This window comes from Hippoglossus hippoglossus, chromosome 1 (genome assembly GCF_009819705.1).
Source record: "Hippoglossus hippoglossus isolate fHipHip1 chromosome 1, fHipHip1.pri, whole genome shotgun sequence".
In the NCBI taxonomy this organism is placed as follows: domain Eukaryota; kingdom Metazoa; phylum Chordata; class Actinopteri; order Pleuronectiformes; family Pleuronectidae; genus Hippoglossus; species Hippoglossus hippoglossus.
The window spans coordinates 21,164,719-21,181,308 of NC_047151.1; the positions used below are offsets into that span (position 1 = coordinate 21,164,719).

At 41.9% G+C, this 16,590-nt stretch overlaps 1 protein-coding gene across 3 annotated transcripts in view; it reads left to right on the forward strand.

The window, feature by feature from the left end:
• Positions 1-16,224, forward strand: part of hhip (hedgehog interacting protein) — a 31,470-nt gene extending 15,246 nt beyond the window's left edge. For 2 of the 3 annotated variants that reach the window (XM_034588069.1, XM_034588085.1), the window contains exons 5-14: positions 1,821-1,972; positions 3,221-3,394; positions 3,516-3,659; positions 3,819-3,937; positions 5,090-5,213; positions 5,506-5,651; positions 6,828-6,909; positions 13,235-13,383; positions 13,596-13,727; positions 14,151-16,224. In XM_034588069.1, the coding sequence (XP_034443960.1) occupies positions 1,821-1,972; positions 3,221-3,394; positions 3,516-3,659; positions 3,819-3,937; positions 5,090-5,213; positions 5,506-5,651; positions 6,828-6,909; positions 13,235-13,383; positions 13,596-13,727; positions 14,151-14,284 (1,356 nt within the window). In that variant the 3' untranslated portion in view covers positions 14,285-16,224. Of the gene's footprint in view, positions 1-1,820; positions 1,973-3,220; positions 3,395-3,515; positions 3,660-3,818; positions 3,938-5,089; positions 5,214-5,505; positions 5,652-6,827; positions 6,910-13,234; positions 13,384-13,595 lie in introns of all 3 variants that reach the window. The other variant, XM_034588077.1, reaches the window with a different exon arrangement.
• The last annotated feature ends 366 nt before the right edge of the window (positions 16,225-16,590 follow it).

Consider the following 16,590-nt stretch of genomic DNA (forward strand, 5'->3'; position numbering starts at 1 on the left):
CCCCTGAAGGAGCTGGTCATTAGCAAGGCAGCTAATATTTCAGCCCATTTAACTGCTGTGTATCCTGGTGGTCCCCCCCCTTTGGCTCTGCTTCTAAGCCTCTTTGGATTTGTGGTTTTTGACCCACTCCCTGTGGTGACTTTATTTTGTGGTTGTGGGTCACTGCATTCCCTTCGAATCCAACATGTGGATCCAGCATTTTGCAGGTGAGGTGCCGGATTTCTCTTTCCATGATGAAAGTTCGCGTTCACCTTTGCTCCCAACTAACGTGCAGCTGTATAGTGCTCTGCAGTCACTCCCACATAACTCCTTTTTTTTATTTGACTTCAATGATCTGACATTAAGTAGCGCTCATAAATTCTCTGCCTTTTGGGGTGGAGATTTATTTGTCAACTTTCACAACATTTCATTTTAAATTCAGATTTATAGAACCCCTGTGGCTTATCATGTGGGCCCCTGTTGTTGCTCATTGGTACTTCGAGTGCATTCCTTTGCAAAGAGTCATCTCTTTTGCCTTCGCATGTGGCCTCTGTCTTTGCTGTGTTTGACAGGACTAACACAGTCCAAGCAGAACTACAAGATCAGATGCACCAATCTATGTTCCTTGCCCTGTGATGTGGACAACACCTATCCACCGCCTGCCACTCTATTTCAGACCAACATTTGTTTTACTCTTTTGAGAAGGAATACCTGAAGGACGAGACAGCTGAGTTATTTGACGAGATGTGTCCCAAGTAATATAGCTTATCTGCATGATGCTCACTTTTGTTGTTTTACTACTTTGTGAAAGTAAAAAAGTGGATTTGGAAGAACACACTCGCATAAGGGAACCACGTTCTAAACATTCCTCACACCTGAGCCTGGCAATCGGTTTATTATTTGTCAAGAAGAAATAGTGAGGCGGAGTACAACATAAATAAAGGGCCGGCATGGCTTTCTTGCCTAGGGAATGAAATGCAATAGCTGATTATTACAGCTAACTATGATGGGAGGACCACCAGGGTGGTGACAAGTGATGTAGCTGCCTCCGGGGTGAGACAAAGGTTTACATATTACACAAGCAATTTAGATGTTTTCTAAACATGTTGCCAAGACAGTGGGAGTTGGCAGCTTCTTCCTTGTTTAGGTTTTCTTTTTTCCTCTTTTACTCCATTCCCCCACCCCCACCCAAGCCTCGAATTCTGCATGGATTCTGTGTAAACCGGGAAAGAGCGAGGGGACAGGGGAGCAAAAAGCATGGACTGAAGTACTCTGCACTTTTGTGCTCTCTATGAACTGTGAGTGAGCTAATAAATTCTTTCAGCCACTCAGCGTAGCATTCACGGATATCCCCCAAAGATTACACACACAAATCACTGCACAATGGAGGCCACCGGGAGGGCCCGGGCGTCACAGGGGCCCCCGACCCTGAGGACAAGCGCACATAACCAGGCTGGAGGGAAGACGGGGTGAAGGCGGGGGGTTTGTAGAGGAGGTGCAGCTCTACCCAGAGTCAAATGCTTTATAATGGTTGGTAATGGTATATTCAAGGAGGCTGGTGAAGGTGTGAAGTGAAACAGGCGAGGGTAGAAAAAGAAAGAATGAGAGAATAGCAGGGGTGTGAAAGGGAATGTGATGGATAAATAAAAAAAGGGATTAGAGAGGTTGAAGAATTAAAGTGGGTAGGGGGGTGGTGGGTGTGTGAGGGATTGCATGTTAGTGGTCTTGGTGATGATGAAGATGACCGAGGGGGGCGATTCCAACCCCACACACAGGCGAGCAGAAGCCGAGGAGGGACATAATTAACTCCTGGATCTTTTGTGTTTCTCATCTGACTGCAGGGCGGAGATGAAAGGGGCCTGCTAAGCCTGGTATTCCACCCCAATTACAAGAAGAATGGCAAACTCTACGTCTCCTACACCACCAACCAAGAGCGCTGGGCCATCGGACCACACGACCACATTCTCCGTGTGGTTGAATACACCATTTCAAGGTAATGGGAGAAGTGTGTGTGTGTGTGTATTTCTCAATGTCTGAAAGGGCACATAAACTTCCACTGCCTCAAAGTCTTCACCAACTTACTTTGTAATGACTGTGAATTATTATAGACAGCACATGCAAAGTGCACCTATTCAACAAAAAATATTAATATGCATCTATATTACAAAACTATGATACAGAAATTCGAATGCATTTTACAATGTGGACAGTTTGCATCAATCTGAGAAAGTGAAAGAGTGAAAATTCTCACAATCACAGTATGTTTTCATCAATTGTCAAATTCCTGAATAGTGAAATGTTTAAATAGGTAAAAACCCTCATGCAAGCAAGATAAAGAAAAATCCCTCTGATCACAGAACCCTCGAGGGATTGACTATTTACACTAACAACATTCATTAGACACAGTTTTTACCAGGAACCAGGTTAATCACAGTAAATAGAAAAGCTTCAGCGACACACAGAGTAATTTTTTTCTAAAGATGCAATGAAAACAATTTTCGTCTTATGGGGATTTAGAATGTAGGTCAAACGTCCCAGCGAGCTGACTCTCACTGCTATGCTGAAATACGTGATTGCCGTTCATTTGCAACACGCAGCCTGATGACAGTAGTATTTTGCCTTTTGCTGTCTTGATGCTTCACACACCCATCACAATGACCCGTGATTTAGAAAACAATCTTTTCTCACGAACGTGTTTAAGTGTTGGATTTTAATTAGCATAATCACAATTGTATGTTTGACTTAATGATCTAATCTTAAAGTATAGTCTTGGCGTGCAGTCTTTGTGATTGCAGCTTTTTTTAAATTGCAGGAGTAACCAAAATAACACATCATGTAATATTTGCTGCTGATATTGTGAAGCCAGATCCGCACTTTGCACAAAGAATTGTGCAACATTTTGAAACCGCTAACATCTTCAGAGTTTCACTCACGCACTCCACCTTTTCCTTAATGAGGTATCGCATTAGATTCAGACTTAATGTCTCTCGTTAAATGTTGGATTTTCTTTCGGGGTGTGATGTCAGCCTTTTCCCACCAACACAATTATTTTTTTTAGTGTGCGCTCATGTGAGAAAACATGTCTAGTCCTACATATTTCAAACCATCACATTTCTTCAGTGACCTTTCTCCAAACTGAGCTGCAGTTTTGGGTTAACTGTCACATTGCCGCATAGCCGCCATACTTGTTTTAGCGTGATGACAGAAACCCATTGACAGTGATGTGTTATGTTTTCCTCAGGAAAAACCCAAACCAAGTGGACACCAGGACAGTCCGGGTGCTAATGGAAGTAGCAGAACTGCATAGGAAGCACCTAGGAGGCCAACTGCTGTTCGGCCCTGATGGTCTCTTGCACATCATCCTGGGAGATGGCATGATCACCCTGGATGACATGGAGGAAATGGATGGACTAAGGTGAGACCACAACTCAAACAATCATGTATGATTTGTGTTTTTTTTTTAAATCCCAAGATTGAATCCTTTTCTAGCTTGTACCATTGTGAAGGTTTTTTTTTTTTTGTGTGTTTCAATACAGTGATTTCACAGGGTCCGTACTCAGGGTAGATGTGGACACGGACTGTTGTACGTCACCATATTCAATACCGCGGGACAACCCGTATTTCAACAGCACCAACCAGCCACCTGAAATCTTTGCCCATGGATTACATGACCCAGGCAGGTGAGTGAAACACTTGATGCGAAACTGAAACGATTGAATTCTCTAACAGATGTTCCCGGTAAAAACTCAGCTACAACCATGTATGCTCTTATGTAGATTTCCTACATTGTAGTTAGCTGGTGTTGTCCCTGTATTCATATCCTATATGCTGTACTGTAGGTGTGCAGTGGATCGTCTTCAGACAGACAACGGCAGTCTCCTAATCCTCTGTACAGATGCCAGTGGCAAAAACACAACATCAGGAAGAATACTGGAGATCACTAAGGGTAAAGATTATGGTGAGTTATCATTGTATTGACAAGTTTGGAGTTGGTGTGAATTATTTTTTGCAATGTTAATGCAATTCACGATAAAAAAACATCTGAGTGCAATCTTCTGAGTTTTGTTTGCCGGCATTACGTCTTGAGAAAGAAATGGTGATCTATTAACCTCTTGGGTAACTTTTTGCATTTATTCTGCTAAAAATGACAAATGTCTCTCGTTTTGTGAGAACATGGTGTTTTGGCAGCGAGTTCACAAAATGCGCTGGGTTGAGTGCAGAGACAGTAAAGTTTAAATGTGAAAATGATGTGATCTAGTACAATTCCCCCCTTGTGGAGATCAGATTTGCCAAGGGAATGTGAGGATTTGTCCACAAGTAAGATTTAAAGCTGTCTACAACAGTCACCGTCTAGATGATGGTTTCGCATTGTTGAAAACACAACTGAGAGCAGCCCAATTCCTCCCACATTGAGAGAATAATCAATAACACCAGTGCCTTGACAATGCCTCGCCTATAAAGAAAACAAATTGGTGCGATTTGTTCCAAATTACACTGGGTTTGTTGGTTATCTTTTCCACACTGAGAGTTGATTTGGCAACACAAATGCATCTTTCAACCTTGATCTCTCACTCCCATTCAGTGCGCTGGTTCTTGTCACAGACCACCTCTCACCCAAACTCCAAAGTGATTTCAGTTGGGGAATGAGAGCCCCAAGCCCCGGATCATAAAGTTTTAAAAGCAGCGAACCTCCATTCATATTTCCCCCTGCCAAGACTATTGTAATAAAAAAAACGTGCCACGTGGCCTCAATATCACGCTTGTGAATTCCTGTGCCACTTAAAACAAGTTTTACACTTTTTTCTTTGTTCTTACAGAAGTAAGTGTCTCTAATAAGAACCACACGACCATTGTGTTTAACTTTTATTCATTTTTTTTTATTCCCATTGAAACAAAACCACACTTGCTCTAGATATAAATTGTAATAAGCGTTTAAGTAAATAAGTCATAATCATAATTTTATGATTTTGTGTGTTACATTTTTTAATAAATACATTCAATCTCAGTGGGATGGAATATTCTATGATGAGTCTGGTAATGTGTGCAGTCACGAAAAGCAAAGGGATGTTGAGAAGCGGCTAAATCAGACCTTTACATCCTTGTCCCTCAGAAAATGAGCCCTCTGTCTATGACCTGCAGTCCAGTGGGGGGGCGCCACCTGTGGGAGGCTTCATCTACAGGGGCTGCCAGTCAAGAAGACTGTACGGCAGTTATGTGTTTGGAGATAAAAATGGGTGAGTAAGAAAAGGGTTGACTATTGAAACAGCACTGATTAATAATGTAACATGATGTTGTATGTTGTGAAATCTTCATAGACCTCGATGTGTACTTTATGTTAGAAAGCTGGTTCCATTTTTTATTTGATATATTGTACTAGCTTAATCTTGTGGCTATTGAACTCAAGCACGAGAGGAGGCTCATGGCCTCTGGTGTTCAACGTTTGATACAGTATGTGTACTTGAGATTTACTGACAATACAATGGCTGTAGTAAATGACCCGACTCTGTGTGTTTTGGTTTCCCACAGTAACTTGAGGATCCTCCAGAAGTCTGTGTTGTCAACATCAGCAAGTGGTGAACAGTGGCAGGAAAAAGCTCTGTGTCTGGGCTCAGCTGGCTCCTGTGGCTCGTTGCTTGTGGGACACATCTTTGGTTTCGGAGAGGACGAACTGGGTCAGTGCTGCAGTGATAAGAAATTTACACAGTTACTCCAATTTTTTGTTTTCAGTCTCTTCCTGAAATCTCAGTCTTGCTCTCTCTGCATTCTGTCTTTCCTTTGTCTTCCTTTTTGACTTCAAATTACAGAACAGTGGAGGTCAAAATCATGTAAAAATCCTGGTTTAGAATTAGTTGTATATTTATTAATTGGTGTAAACTTATTTCCATTTTGGAGAGGAATTTTCAAGGTGGTAATTTAATATGTTTGTGATAGAAACATGATTGTAGAACACATAGCCAACAGGAGGACATTCAGAACAACAGGGAGACCAGTACCTGACTGACTTTACCTCTGTGGCACATTCCCAACAAGTTATTAAATAGTATAAACTTCCTTAGGGATTAATTGTCATTTCCATAAGATAGCAATAATACTGCAAAGACCCACTTCTTGTATCGGGCCACCTACAAGGCAGTGTTTTGCAGGGGAGGAGAGATGTGTTACTGTTTACCTGGAGTATTAAGATAAGATAGGGTGAGCTGAGGTGAGCGGGTTAATATGATACACAACATTTTCAGTCAGTTTGACCCCCACCAGACACTGACAGAATTATTATCTGTCAGCCCTGGTGTTTCTGATTGCAATGAAAACATGATGTGGATCACTGACACAGCCATCAGAAATGTTTAATCACAGTGTCTTCCACGTCTTGGAGTTATTATTTTTTATTATTATTTCTGCAATTGATCATGATTTGCGACTGGTGGAAGAATCGTGGAGGGGATGAGAAGGAGTGTGTCTCAAAGTATGGGCCCCACAGACACATGTTTACAATTTGTCCTCTTATGGAATTTTCTCGCAGGCTTGTTCCTCATTAAATTATCTGCCTGGTTCCCAGTCATGAGTATCCAATTGTCCCATTAAACTATTTCTTCAAGTCCTTTGGCAAGTGCGGCCTTGCAGAAGCTTGAGCTTCACTTGCTTCTTACGGTTCTCCTCACATCTTTGTATCCTGAGCCCTTTTTTTTCTCATTCTTGCACATTAACTAAATTGATGTTGAAGTGTTATTGCACTTATTTGTGACCTTAAGCTTGAGGTTAATCACCAGGAATTATTCGGCACGTTATAAAGAATGCTATGCAAATCATGCAGATGGATTTTGTGACTCGTCTGTTCTTCTTTTTTTTAGGCGAAGTCTACATCCTGGCAAGCAGTAAAAACATGGCACAGTCGCATAGTGGGAAACTCTTCAAGTTGGTGGATCCCAAAAGGTACAGTCAAATAAATACTAATTTAGTTTTTTTCCGTATGTTTGTAAAATTTCTCAAATCTCTTTGTCTTTCCAAGTTAACATCTTCGTCGGTGTCTTCTATGTGTATGACACCTCTTTTTCATCCTTACATGTAAATATTTGTATTGCTTTTAGTTTTTGCTTGTTTTGCTTAGTGTTAACCATGGCCCCACTCGATCACAGTGAATCCTCTGGATAATTATCCAGAGTTTTGACTGGGGACTGGCTGGAGAAGCCCCCTCTGGATAATTTCAGGAGACTATCCAGAGTTCAGTGCGGGTCTGAAAGCAGCTATACAGTATATGGAGATCTGACAAGGAGCCATGGATCTATCATTAATAACTTTTCAGAACAGTAACATATTTTCTTGAAGTCTTCACTTCTCACACATGCCCCCTCCACACACGTATGACTGTGACCAGAAACTCTTTGCCCTTTAACAAGTCATCACATCACCACATGCTTTGGCCAAAACAAATGCTGCCAATGTTCATTTTGGTTACTATTGGCTGCTGGTTATTTTCAGAGCATTCGACAGCAGGTTTTATTCTGCTGAGAGTAAGGGAAATGCAAAGGCACCTGTTGTCAAGCAAAGAGACCTCCACTTTAAGCAAATGTCGAAAACATACGCACATGTTCATACTTATAACGCAGTGCACATTTTATTCGTCATAGTGGGAATGGTGTTAGTCTCTGAGTGGTGCAGTGATCCAGACCATCTCCGTGCAGTCTTATGCTTAATCAGTTGATGTTAAACAACTGGAATGTGTGCAGGAGTGCAACTTCATAATTCAAATGTGTGTGTGTCATAATACATACCATATGCATCACAGTATTAGAAATTATTCCCATAATGATGGATCTATAAACTGTGCAAAACCAAGTACATGCAGAAAACATTTGTCACTCAAGACCTGAAATATGCAGACGGGGCATGAATTCATCCCACATGACACAGGAGGGATGTATAAGCTTTTCTGTCTGATATATGACTGGCAATAAAGAAATCACTGCAAACATAAGCAGACTTTGTAATTGAAACCAATCGCTTCTTAGATTTAACGCTGCCCCCCCCCCCCCCCCCCCCCCCCCCATATTCATATCTTCTTATCAGAACTATGGTAGGAAGTTGACAGAGTGAGATCCCGCAGGGTTAGGACCATCTGCTCAGGTCGTTGTGTGGGTCATGCCCAACTCTGAACTCACTAGATGCGCAGGAAAAGTCCCAAATGAATAATATTTCTTCAGGCCGGATCAGATTTGATTAAGAGAGGCAGATAATGAAAGAGAAACAGACTCGGAGAGAGCGAATTTGCATACCTCCGAATAATAATAGAAACAAATCCACAACTGATTATTCCTGGGTGACGACAGTGCCACCCAGGCATTAACACAATTAATTACACCACAGATGTTTCAAAGGGGCCCTGGTGGCTCCCTCCAAATTTATGTTTTCTGGCATGGCCGTTGGATGCATTTCTCCCGAAGAACAATTCTTTCCACCATCAGCTGGACTTGTTTAGTCTGTGTGGACCCTGTGGTGTTGGATTCTTGACTCCTAATACATTCAGGCTTCGTTATTAGGATCTTGTTACAGGGAGGACGGAGAGGGGGTGACAGGGGAGAGTAAATGGGGTAGCTAACGTGTCTGACCTCAGCGCGTTATCAAGTCTGGTGGTCCTCCCCTTCTTTCTCTTCCATACTGCCGGGACATCTGGACCCTACAGCTTTCTCAGAAAGAGGTTTGTTTTAGAGTATGGTGGTTTTTGTGGTCAAGTATAGCATCGAGCGCCGTGTTTTGATCAACTGTGTTTGGGAACATAGACGAGGGGGGAGAAAGGGGAACTGTGGGGGAGAGCGGTAGAGGCGAACAGGGAAACATCAGCCATAAAATCCCTCAGCAGTGTTTGTGTAAACATGTCCTGACCAGATGACTTCATTTCTAGGTATTTGTTTGTCAGTTGGAGTACCCCTCCAATAATAAATAGGCCACCATGCATTTTGAAACATGTTGAATGTGTGTGGTGTGAGGGTGTAGGCGCAAGAAGGGAAAGCGAGACAGATCCTGTGTGTGGTACAGCAGTGGGATAGAAATATCTCAACTCATATTATCTCTATGTGATGACCTGAAGATGTATTTAAGGGTTCAGAATAAGGTTTAAAACTTTAGATTCTCAATTATCGATTAAAATGTGAAGAATGAGTAGCCTTTGTTTTATTTAATGCAAAAGACATTTGTTCAAACATAAAAAGGCTTAAAAACAATCAAAAATAATCTTAATATTAATGGTAAAATATGTGAATATATAAATTTCGCTTGTTTTTTTTCCCCTTCTTCGTCCATGAGCCGGCAACAGTAATTGAACGAAGCAGTAGCCCTCAAACTGAGTAAAAATCCAGCTTGATTGCCCAAATATTGCAGGCAGGTATTCATTGGCAAGTTTGGCCACTATTCATTCCCACTGAGTCTGCATTTAATAACATAATTATTTATACATTGAGAGCATTATATTTATGCCAGGAACAAATAATACAAGAAAGATTCTTCTCTTTTTCAGAGAAGAAACATACTAACAAACAATGACATGATGATGCAGCACAAGACGGGGATTAGTTTCAGTCCCTCTGTGGATAAATAATACACCATGGGAGCCACGTAATAAAGTTACATGTTTATAATATAACTCTAAAGGCACATGTTGCCCTCCATCCATGCATGGACACAATCTGCCTTGCTCTGACTGTTGGTCCTTGGCAGTAGCTTAATGTTAATATGTATAAAGCCCAAACCTCCTGCTGATTTCTGGTGTGAAATGCAATTTGCTTTTCTGTTTGTTAAAGCCCCTCTCAAGAGAGAAGAAGCTTTATCATGACGGAGTTTTCACACGTCCAGGTTTTGTCAGCTGCTGGCTGGACCTATTCAATTACATCGAGCAGAGACCTTAAGAAGACTCTGAACTTCATATAAGTTCCAGGGATTTTTTTTTTTTTTAAATGTTATGAACTGCATTAGGCATGGAAGTCACAAGTCATTGGATCTGCAGGAGAAGGAGACTGCGGGTGCTCGTTTGTGGATATATTTATCTGTATGTGTGCCTCTCTGTATCTTACTGTGTGGGTGGTGGGTACACGCGAACATGCACATCTGTGAACGTGTGGTATGCTAGCTCCCAGCACGCCGCAGAAAGAAAAAAGAAGCCTTTTCTTTATTTTCCTATCCCTCCTAAATCTTCCTACATCTCTGCTGTGGTCCTCCCCTTGACAAAGCTGCTTGCCAGTCCCACTGAATAGCCCTGGCTCCTACAATACACAGTAAATTTCTTGCACAATTAAAACAGGGAATGAAGCTACAAAAGAAGCCCCCAAACAATGGAGTCAGATGACAAAACAGCAAAAGAGACCACACTGGGCCGTTTGATTAAGCCATTGTTGGTGTGCACAATGTACACCACTCCACAGCCCTTTTCTCACATATACCTCGTGTCAATCAAATAGCCCCTGCGAGCCAACAAGCTAAACACACGCGCGCACACACACACACATAATAATCAAACATATCAGGAACAAATTTGAGGTGGAGCAGCCACACTGCTCCGACGGCACAGACCTGAATGGATGTGTTAAGATCTGTTAATGTTTAGCTGATATCAGGACAGATTTCAGTTCTTTACCCACAGTTTCTCTATTTCTCTGTCTCAGCTTTGCAGCCATTCCTGAACTCACACGCTTTACTTGCTTTTGCACTCTATTTTCATTTTAATTAAGTCTGGATTTGCAATGTATTTATCCGATTTTTTTTTTTCTCCTCGTCATCTCGCCCTCTGTCAGTGTAACCACCTCGTGTGTGAGCACCGTCGCCCTTCTCCCACTCCCTCGCTCTCCCACATACACCACCCCTCCCAAAGTTGATGAATTCCCACAGTGGCTGTTGACCCAGCTGCCTTTGTCAAGTGGCGCTACCAGCAGGTGCTGTTTTCACAGCCACCCTGGCAGTCGTACAAACTGTTTAGTAGCGCTGCTGACCCCTGCCTACTATTAACAGTGTTAGCTACAGACCCCCCCAATCCTCCAGGGACTCTTACTCTTTCTCTCTCTCCCTCTCTTTCTGTTTGCTTCCCTCCTTCGCTCTTTTTTAACTACATGCAGCCTGCAACAACAAAAGCCAGTGTGGATGGAGTCTGGAGTTGGGTGCTGATGGGAGCATGGGAATCGACACCCCCCACACCACCCACCCGCCATCCTCCAAAATTAAAGCAACTTTAACGCACACAGTCACAGTATTGTCACCGCCATCAGTCAGTGTGTCTGTCGGAGCCCTCGCAACACATTTATCAAACTGGGAAGTGAACACTCACTCAGTTAAATTAATGCAGTCGTCATTACACAACGTTGTAGTTACACTCATTGACAGATTCTTAACTGAATGCTGGAATCTGTATCTTTCCACAAAGTCAAATCTGTACATTAGGTAGAACACATATATATTTACTGTACTATTAAAGGTCAGACCAGGTGAGAGCGAGAGCATCTAAGAGTGATTTCACACACACGTAATGCAGTTAATGAAAGACAGTGCTGATTTCAGCCCTGGTTGGAGAATGTAACCTCCACCTGGTTTTGGTTTCTACTGCTGATTGACCATTTGTCCTGCATAGGGGAGCATTGAGGCCCGTTCTCCCATGGACTGGGATTACGTACATACAGTAATTAACCTCACTGCCCAGTGCCTCTCAGTCATCATACCAGTATCAGTCTACAGGACTCCCCATATCGTGCCTGTGTGAAAGATTTTGTGTTAAGCAAATAGTGCCTCTTTGGCTGTTTATGTCAGTCCAACAGAATCTTTCGCTAAACAAATCTATATTTCCTCTTCTCTCTCGTCCGCAAAAACACACACACACACAGACAAATGTGTGTGTGGCCGATGGGCAACAGGCGGTAACACACGCTTCAAATTTGAACTTGATTACGCAGCCGCGGTATTATTTCCAGATTTGTAGAGCGTGATATGAAATGATTCTGTTTCAGCCCATTTGCTGCAGTGCGTGTCTGCATGTTTGTCTTAATACGGAACGATCACAATATGTCTCTGTGGTGTTCAGACTCACACACACATCTCCACGCACATGGCATGGAGATGTGTGTGTGAGTCTGCATTTTCCAAATCATGTTTATATCTGTGGGAGCCCTGTGTTAACCTTATGCTGTGTTTTGTTCTTCAAGTAGGGTGAAATTAGGAGAACGTGAGTGAAATAAAAATACGGGTATTATCCCAGCTGCAGAGTTTTGATTCATCTTCAACAGTAAATTCACAATTGACATGTTATGAGTTTACCACATCTAGGAAGAAAATCTACACATTATAAAGATATAAACACATCTTAACTTGCTGCAACGATTTAAAAACATATGTCTTAGTATTATTTGTCATTTAAAATTGCTCCTTTATTTTACACCTTTAAAATGTTACTGAATCCTACTTCAGACAAGAACATCTCAACTAGTATCTTTGCCTCCTTCTTGACTGAAACGGTGGCACATCAGTTGCCAGGTCTCTGAAACACTCGGCCTTCACTCGACACTGCTCAAGTTGAGAACGATCGACTGGTCTCGTTACTTCTTATCTAAGGGTATCAAGGGCAGTTGTCAGACAGGTCTCAGGAAATGTTCTTTCTTTTAGAGCACCCACTCCACTGAAACAGCGGTTATCTGTGTCAGAAGTCCTAAGGGCAGCTACTGTGGCAGCTCACTCCTCAGTTCTTATCTTGCTGGACCTATCAGCAGCTTTTGATACCGTTCAGCATCCTGGTGTCTGTATTCTCCAGTATGGGCATCTTGAGCAAAGTGCAATGTTTTTTGACAAGTACAAATGTCCTTATTCCATCCCTTCCTCTAGAGGGGTACCCCAAGGCTGGATGCGAGGGCCCCTTCTCTTTCCAATGTACAACACTTCCTTAGGTCTAAGTCACCGCTCACATGGCTTCTCATATCACTACTATGCAGATGACACCCAGTTATATCTGTTATTACCGCCTGATGACCTCAATGTCCCAGCAGAACTCATCTAAGAACACGTCAACTAGGTCTCAGTCTTACGGGCTTAAGCTTGTTGCCTGACATTGCTATCCCTGCACATATGAGACAACTAGGATGATCCACAACAGCGTTTGGGGAACCAGCTACTGGAGTTGGGATCTTCTGAACAATGTTGTTCAGGAGTAATATGAAATTAAGCCCTGACCCAGCATGTGTAGTTTGTTACCAGGCCGCTGACTTTCCCTCCTTCTTTTTAACCACTGTTGCAGGCCTCATGCCCCAAAGGAGTGCCAGCGTCAGGTGGAGCCTCCAGAGCTGCTGATGACAGCTTGTTCCAGACACTGTAAGAACGGACACTGCACTCCGACTGGCAAGTGCTGCTGCAGCCCAGGCTGGGAGGGACCATTCTGCCGAGTTGGTGAGTACCTTGAAGTGTATTTTCTGGACAAATCCACGAGTTATTTTCCAAATGTGTTTATGAGGTTTAGTAATATACAACATTCACAGAAGGTCTGCCACAGTATTTCCTCTAAATCATCAGAAACTTGACCTTTTGGGTGTCTCTTCTCAACTTTTCCTATTTGCCTTTTAATCACCTCTGTTTTCCTCTTTTCCCTCCATGTGATGTAGCCAAATGTGAACCAGCCTGCCGTAATGGAGGAGTGTGTATGGAGCCCAACAAGTGCCTGTGTAAGAGCGGCTACTCCGGCGCCCAGTGTGAGAAGAGTGAGCGGGGTATGCCCAACGACCAAGAGAAAGACGGTATACTGGACCACATCATTGACATGACCTCGTACCTCCTAGATCTGACCAGCTATATCGTATAGGGGTGCGCAGGGGGGGGCTGCTCCCTGCCGTCATCCTCAAGTTGACACAAATCTACCTACCACCACCAGCAGACTCTAAGGAGGTGTCATTAATATGGCCTCTTAACCTCCCTCACACCCACACAGGCATGTATACATAACATACAAATACACACAGGATCCCCGTCAGACTTCTTTTCATCCACATCACCAAACCAAACTCTTCCTCTTTTCGCCTATAAGCTACTTGCTCTTGAGCACCAGGCCTGGCATCCAAGCCGTGTTCACATTTTAGACAGACCTGCAGACAGCAGCGAGATGATTGACAAGCATGGCCAAGTTACGGAAGTTCCACTAATATATTTCCTCTCTCGTTCAGCAAACGTCCGCACACGGCCGACTCCACAGGAACAGAACCTACATGGGAATAAGACCATTTTAACCCAAGACTTTGGATCTTTTCAGGGGCTGTCTGTTGCCTTACTCAAGAGCCCCCCCAAAAATGGAGTTTGAGGCATTTCAGTGGAGACAGTTGATTGTTCAGGAGGAGTGGTGTGGCTCAAGATCCAATTTGTGTTCTTGGTCCCTTCAAAAGCCTGCAAAATAGATGTGTACACACAAAACACAGACTTTTAAGGAACCTCAGCTTCAGCTGTAAAAAGCTGAGAAGTCTCTGAGAATCATGGGTCAGAGCCCACCGTGCTCCACTATTCTAAAGGCACTAACACAAGAGGGATAAACCATGTTGTCTCACTTTTGATGTTGTATTTAGTTTGCGGGCACATTGTCATAAAAAGCTATAACAGTATACTGTGTGTATACTTTGTTTTGCAACACTCTTTTGCTATCAATGTACAGAATAGATCTACAACAGAGGACTGTTACCTAATGCAGGAATAGGAACGACTGAGTGAGAACATTGTACTTTGTCAACGCCAGTTTCATACAATCTGAATGGAGTTATTAGCTCCCATGCACTGTATTCATTTTTGTTTTTATTAACTTTATTATTCAAAATGAATTTAAACATTTATTAAACGAGCAATGAGAGTAGTTACACACACACACACACACACACACACACACACACACACACACACACACACACACACACACACACACACACACACACACACACACACACACACTAGAACAGGTATGGTTCAACAAACTCCTTCCATGGTGTCACACACTGAAACTGAACCCGGACTCAAAACTACAAAGGGAAGAGATAGCGCAGTGATGTATATTTCCAATAGAGCTTACCTAAGTACTACTTAGCATTGCAAAAAAAAACTATAGCATTACTATTGTTATCATAGAGGAGGGTTTATTTTTTTAAGCGTAATAATATATGGGAGAGAATGGTGTTTATAGAAAGCAGTTTTACACTAAGCTTGTCAGTTCATGTCATTTCATGTTGTACTTATACATATGCAGCTTTTCAATAAGAAAGACACGTGAGGATACAATTCTTTCTACATTTGTTTTATTCCAATAGGAAAGTAATGCATGTCTGTGCCTGCCTAGAGTACTTCACAGCAGTTGGCTGAGTCCATCTAATTCTTTCCCCCTGACACATGATTTTATTACGACTGTCAGAAACGTGTCTTTGTTGTGAGATGTTCAAAGATGCTGTCGGGCCACCATGTCATTGTGGAAGCAGCTCGGAGTCGGAGTCAGATCTTATCTGTGCAGAGCAGATTTCAAATTTACCTGAGGGTCTGTCTAATGGAGATAAGCCTGACAAAAAAAATGGCAAGATTGAACGTTTCCCTTAGAAAAGAGTTAAACACAGGCTGGGATTGTCTGGACCCACATCAATGTGTTAATTAAATTCATTCAGAGCCATTCACATGCAGCACAAACGCATGCATGCCCATTTTCACCTGGAGACTAATAACAGATCTTATTACCAACTTTACATTTGATCCTTTGCCATTTCAAATTCCTTTAAAAAATATACTTCACAGAACCATCAGTTATTGTATTTATTGGTTTGAAGGCAAATACCTTTGACTCTGCTTCCTCCCCGACTTTTATTTGAAAAACAGTTTCCAAGTATGATGATTAATTGACGCTCATTGTTCATAAAAGATGTATCTGTTGTTCATCTCCCGCCTCACTTTTGTTTGCTGAAATAAAACTCTACCTGGTCGAAATGAGTCAAAATGGAATTCATGCTGTAAAATGGAAAATTATCATTTTTTTTTTAGCACTTAATGTGAAAGTTGCATTGTAGCTGCTGAGACGGCGTGGTGTGAATAGAATAACCATTTTCATTATTTAAGTAGTTACACAAATAAAATAATTATTTAAGTTCTCTGTTGTTTTTACATTGTACTGTATGTGACAATTTTTTTATTCCTGTATTGTAAATAAAACTAGGGATAACTTTGTTTCTCTTCAGAAATATCAATATGTCTATTAAAATTTATAGCATGTCTGAAAAACATTTGTCTCTTTTGTTTTGGCTTTAACAGTGTTGCTTGTTTATATTCATAGTTTTATTTTTCTAGCAATTTCCAGGAACAAGCTTCCCACCCAATTAAATATTTAACTTTATGTTGATTTATTGTTGCAGACTTAAAATAAGATTATAAAAAGTTCTAGGACAGATTTTACATTGTGGATGTTCAGTTCACCCGCAGTCCAAAAGGCTAAGTTAATTTAACAATTAGTGTATTCCCATTATGTTTGCTATTTAATAACCTGCTGTTACATCTTGGAAATTAGAGAAGTTAACAAAGCATTGTCACCACAAGGTCCTTTAGTAGCTGTGCAAGAGCTTTCAGTCACATCACATGATCTTCATCGGT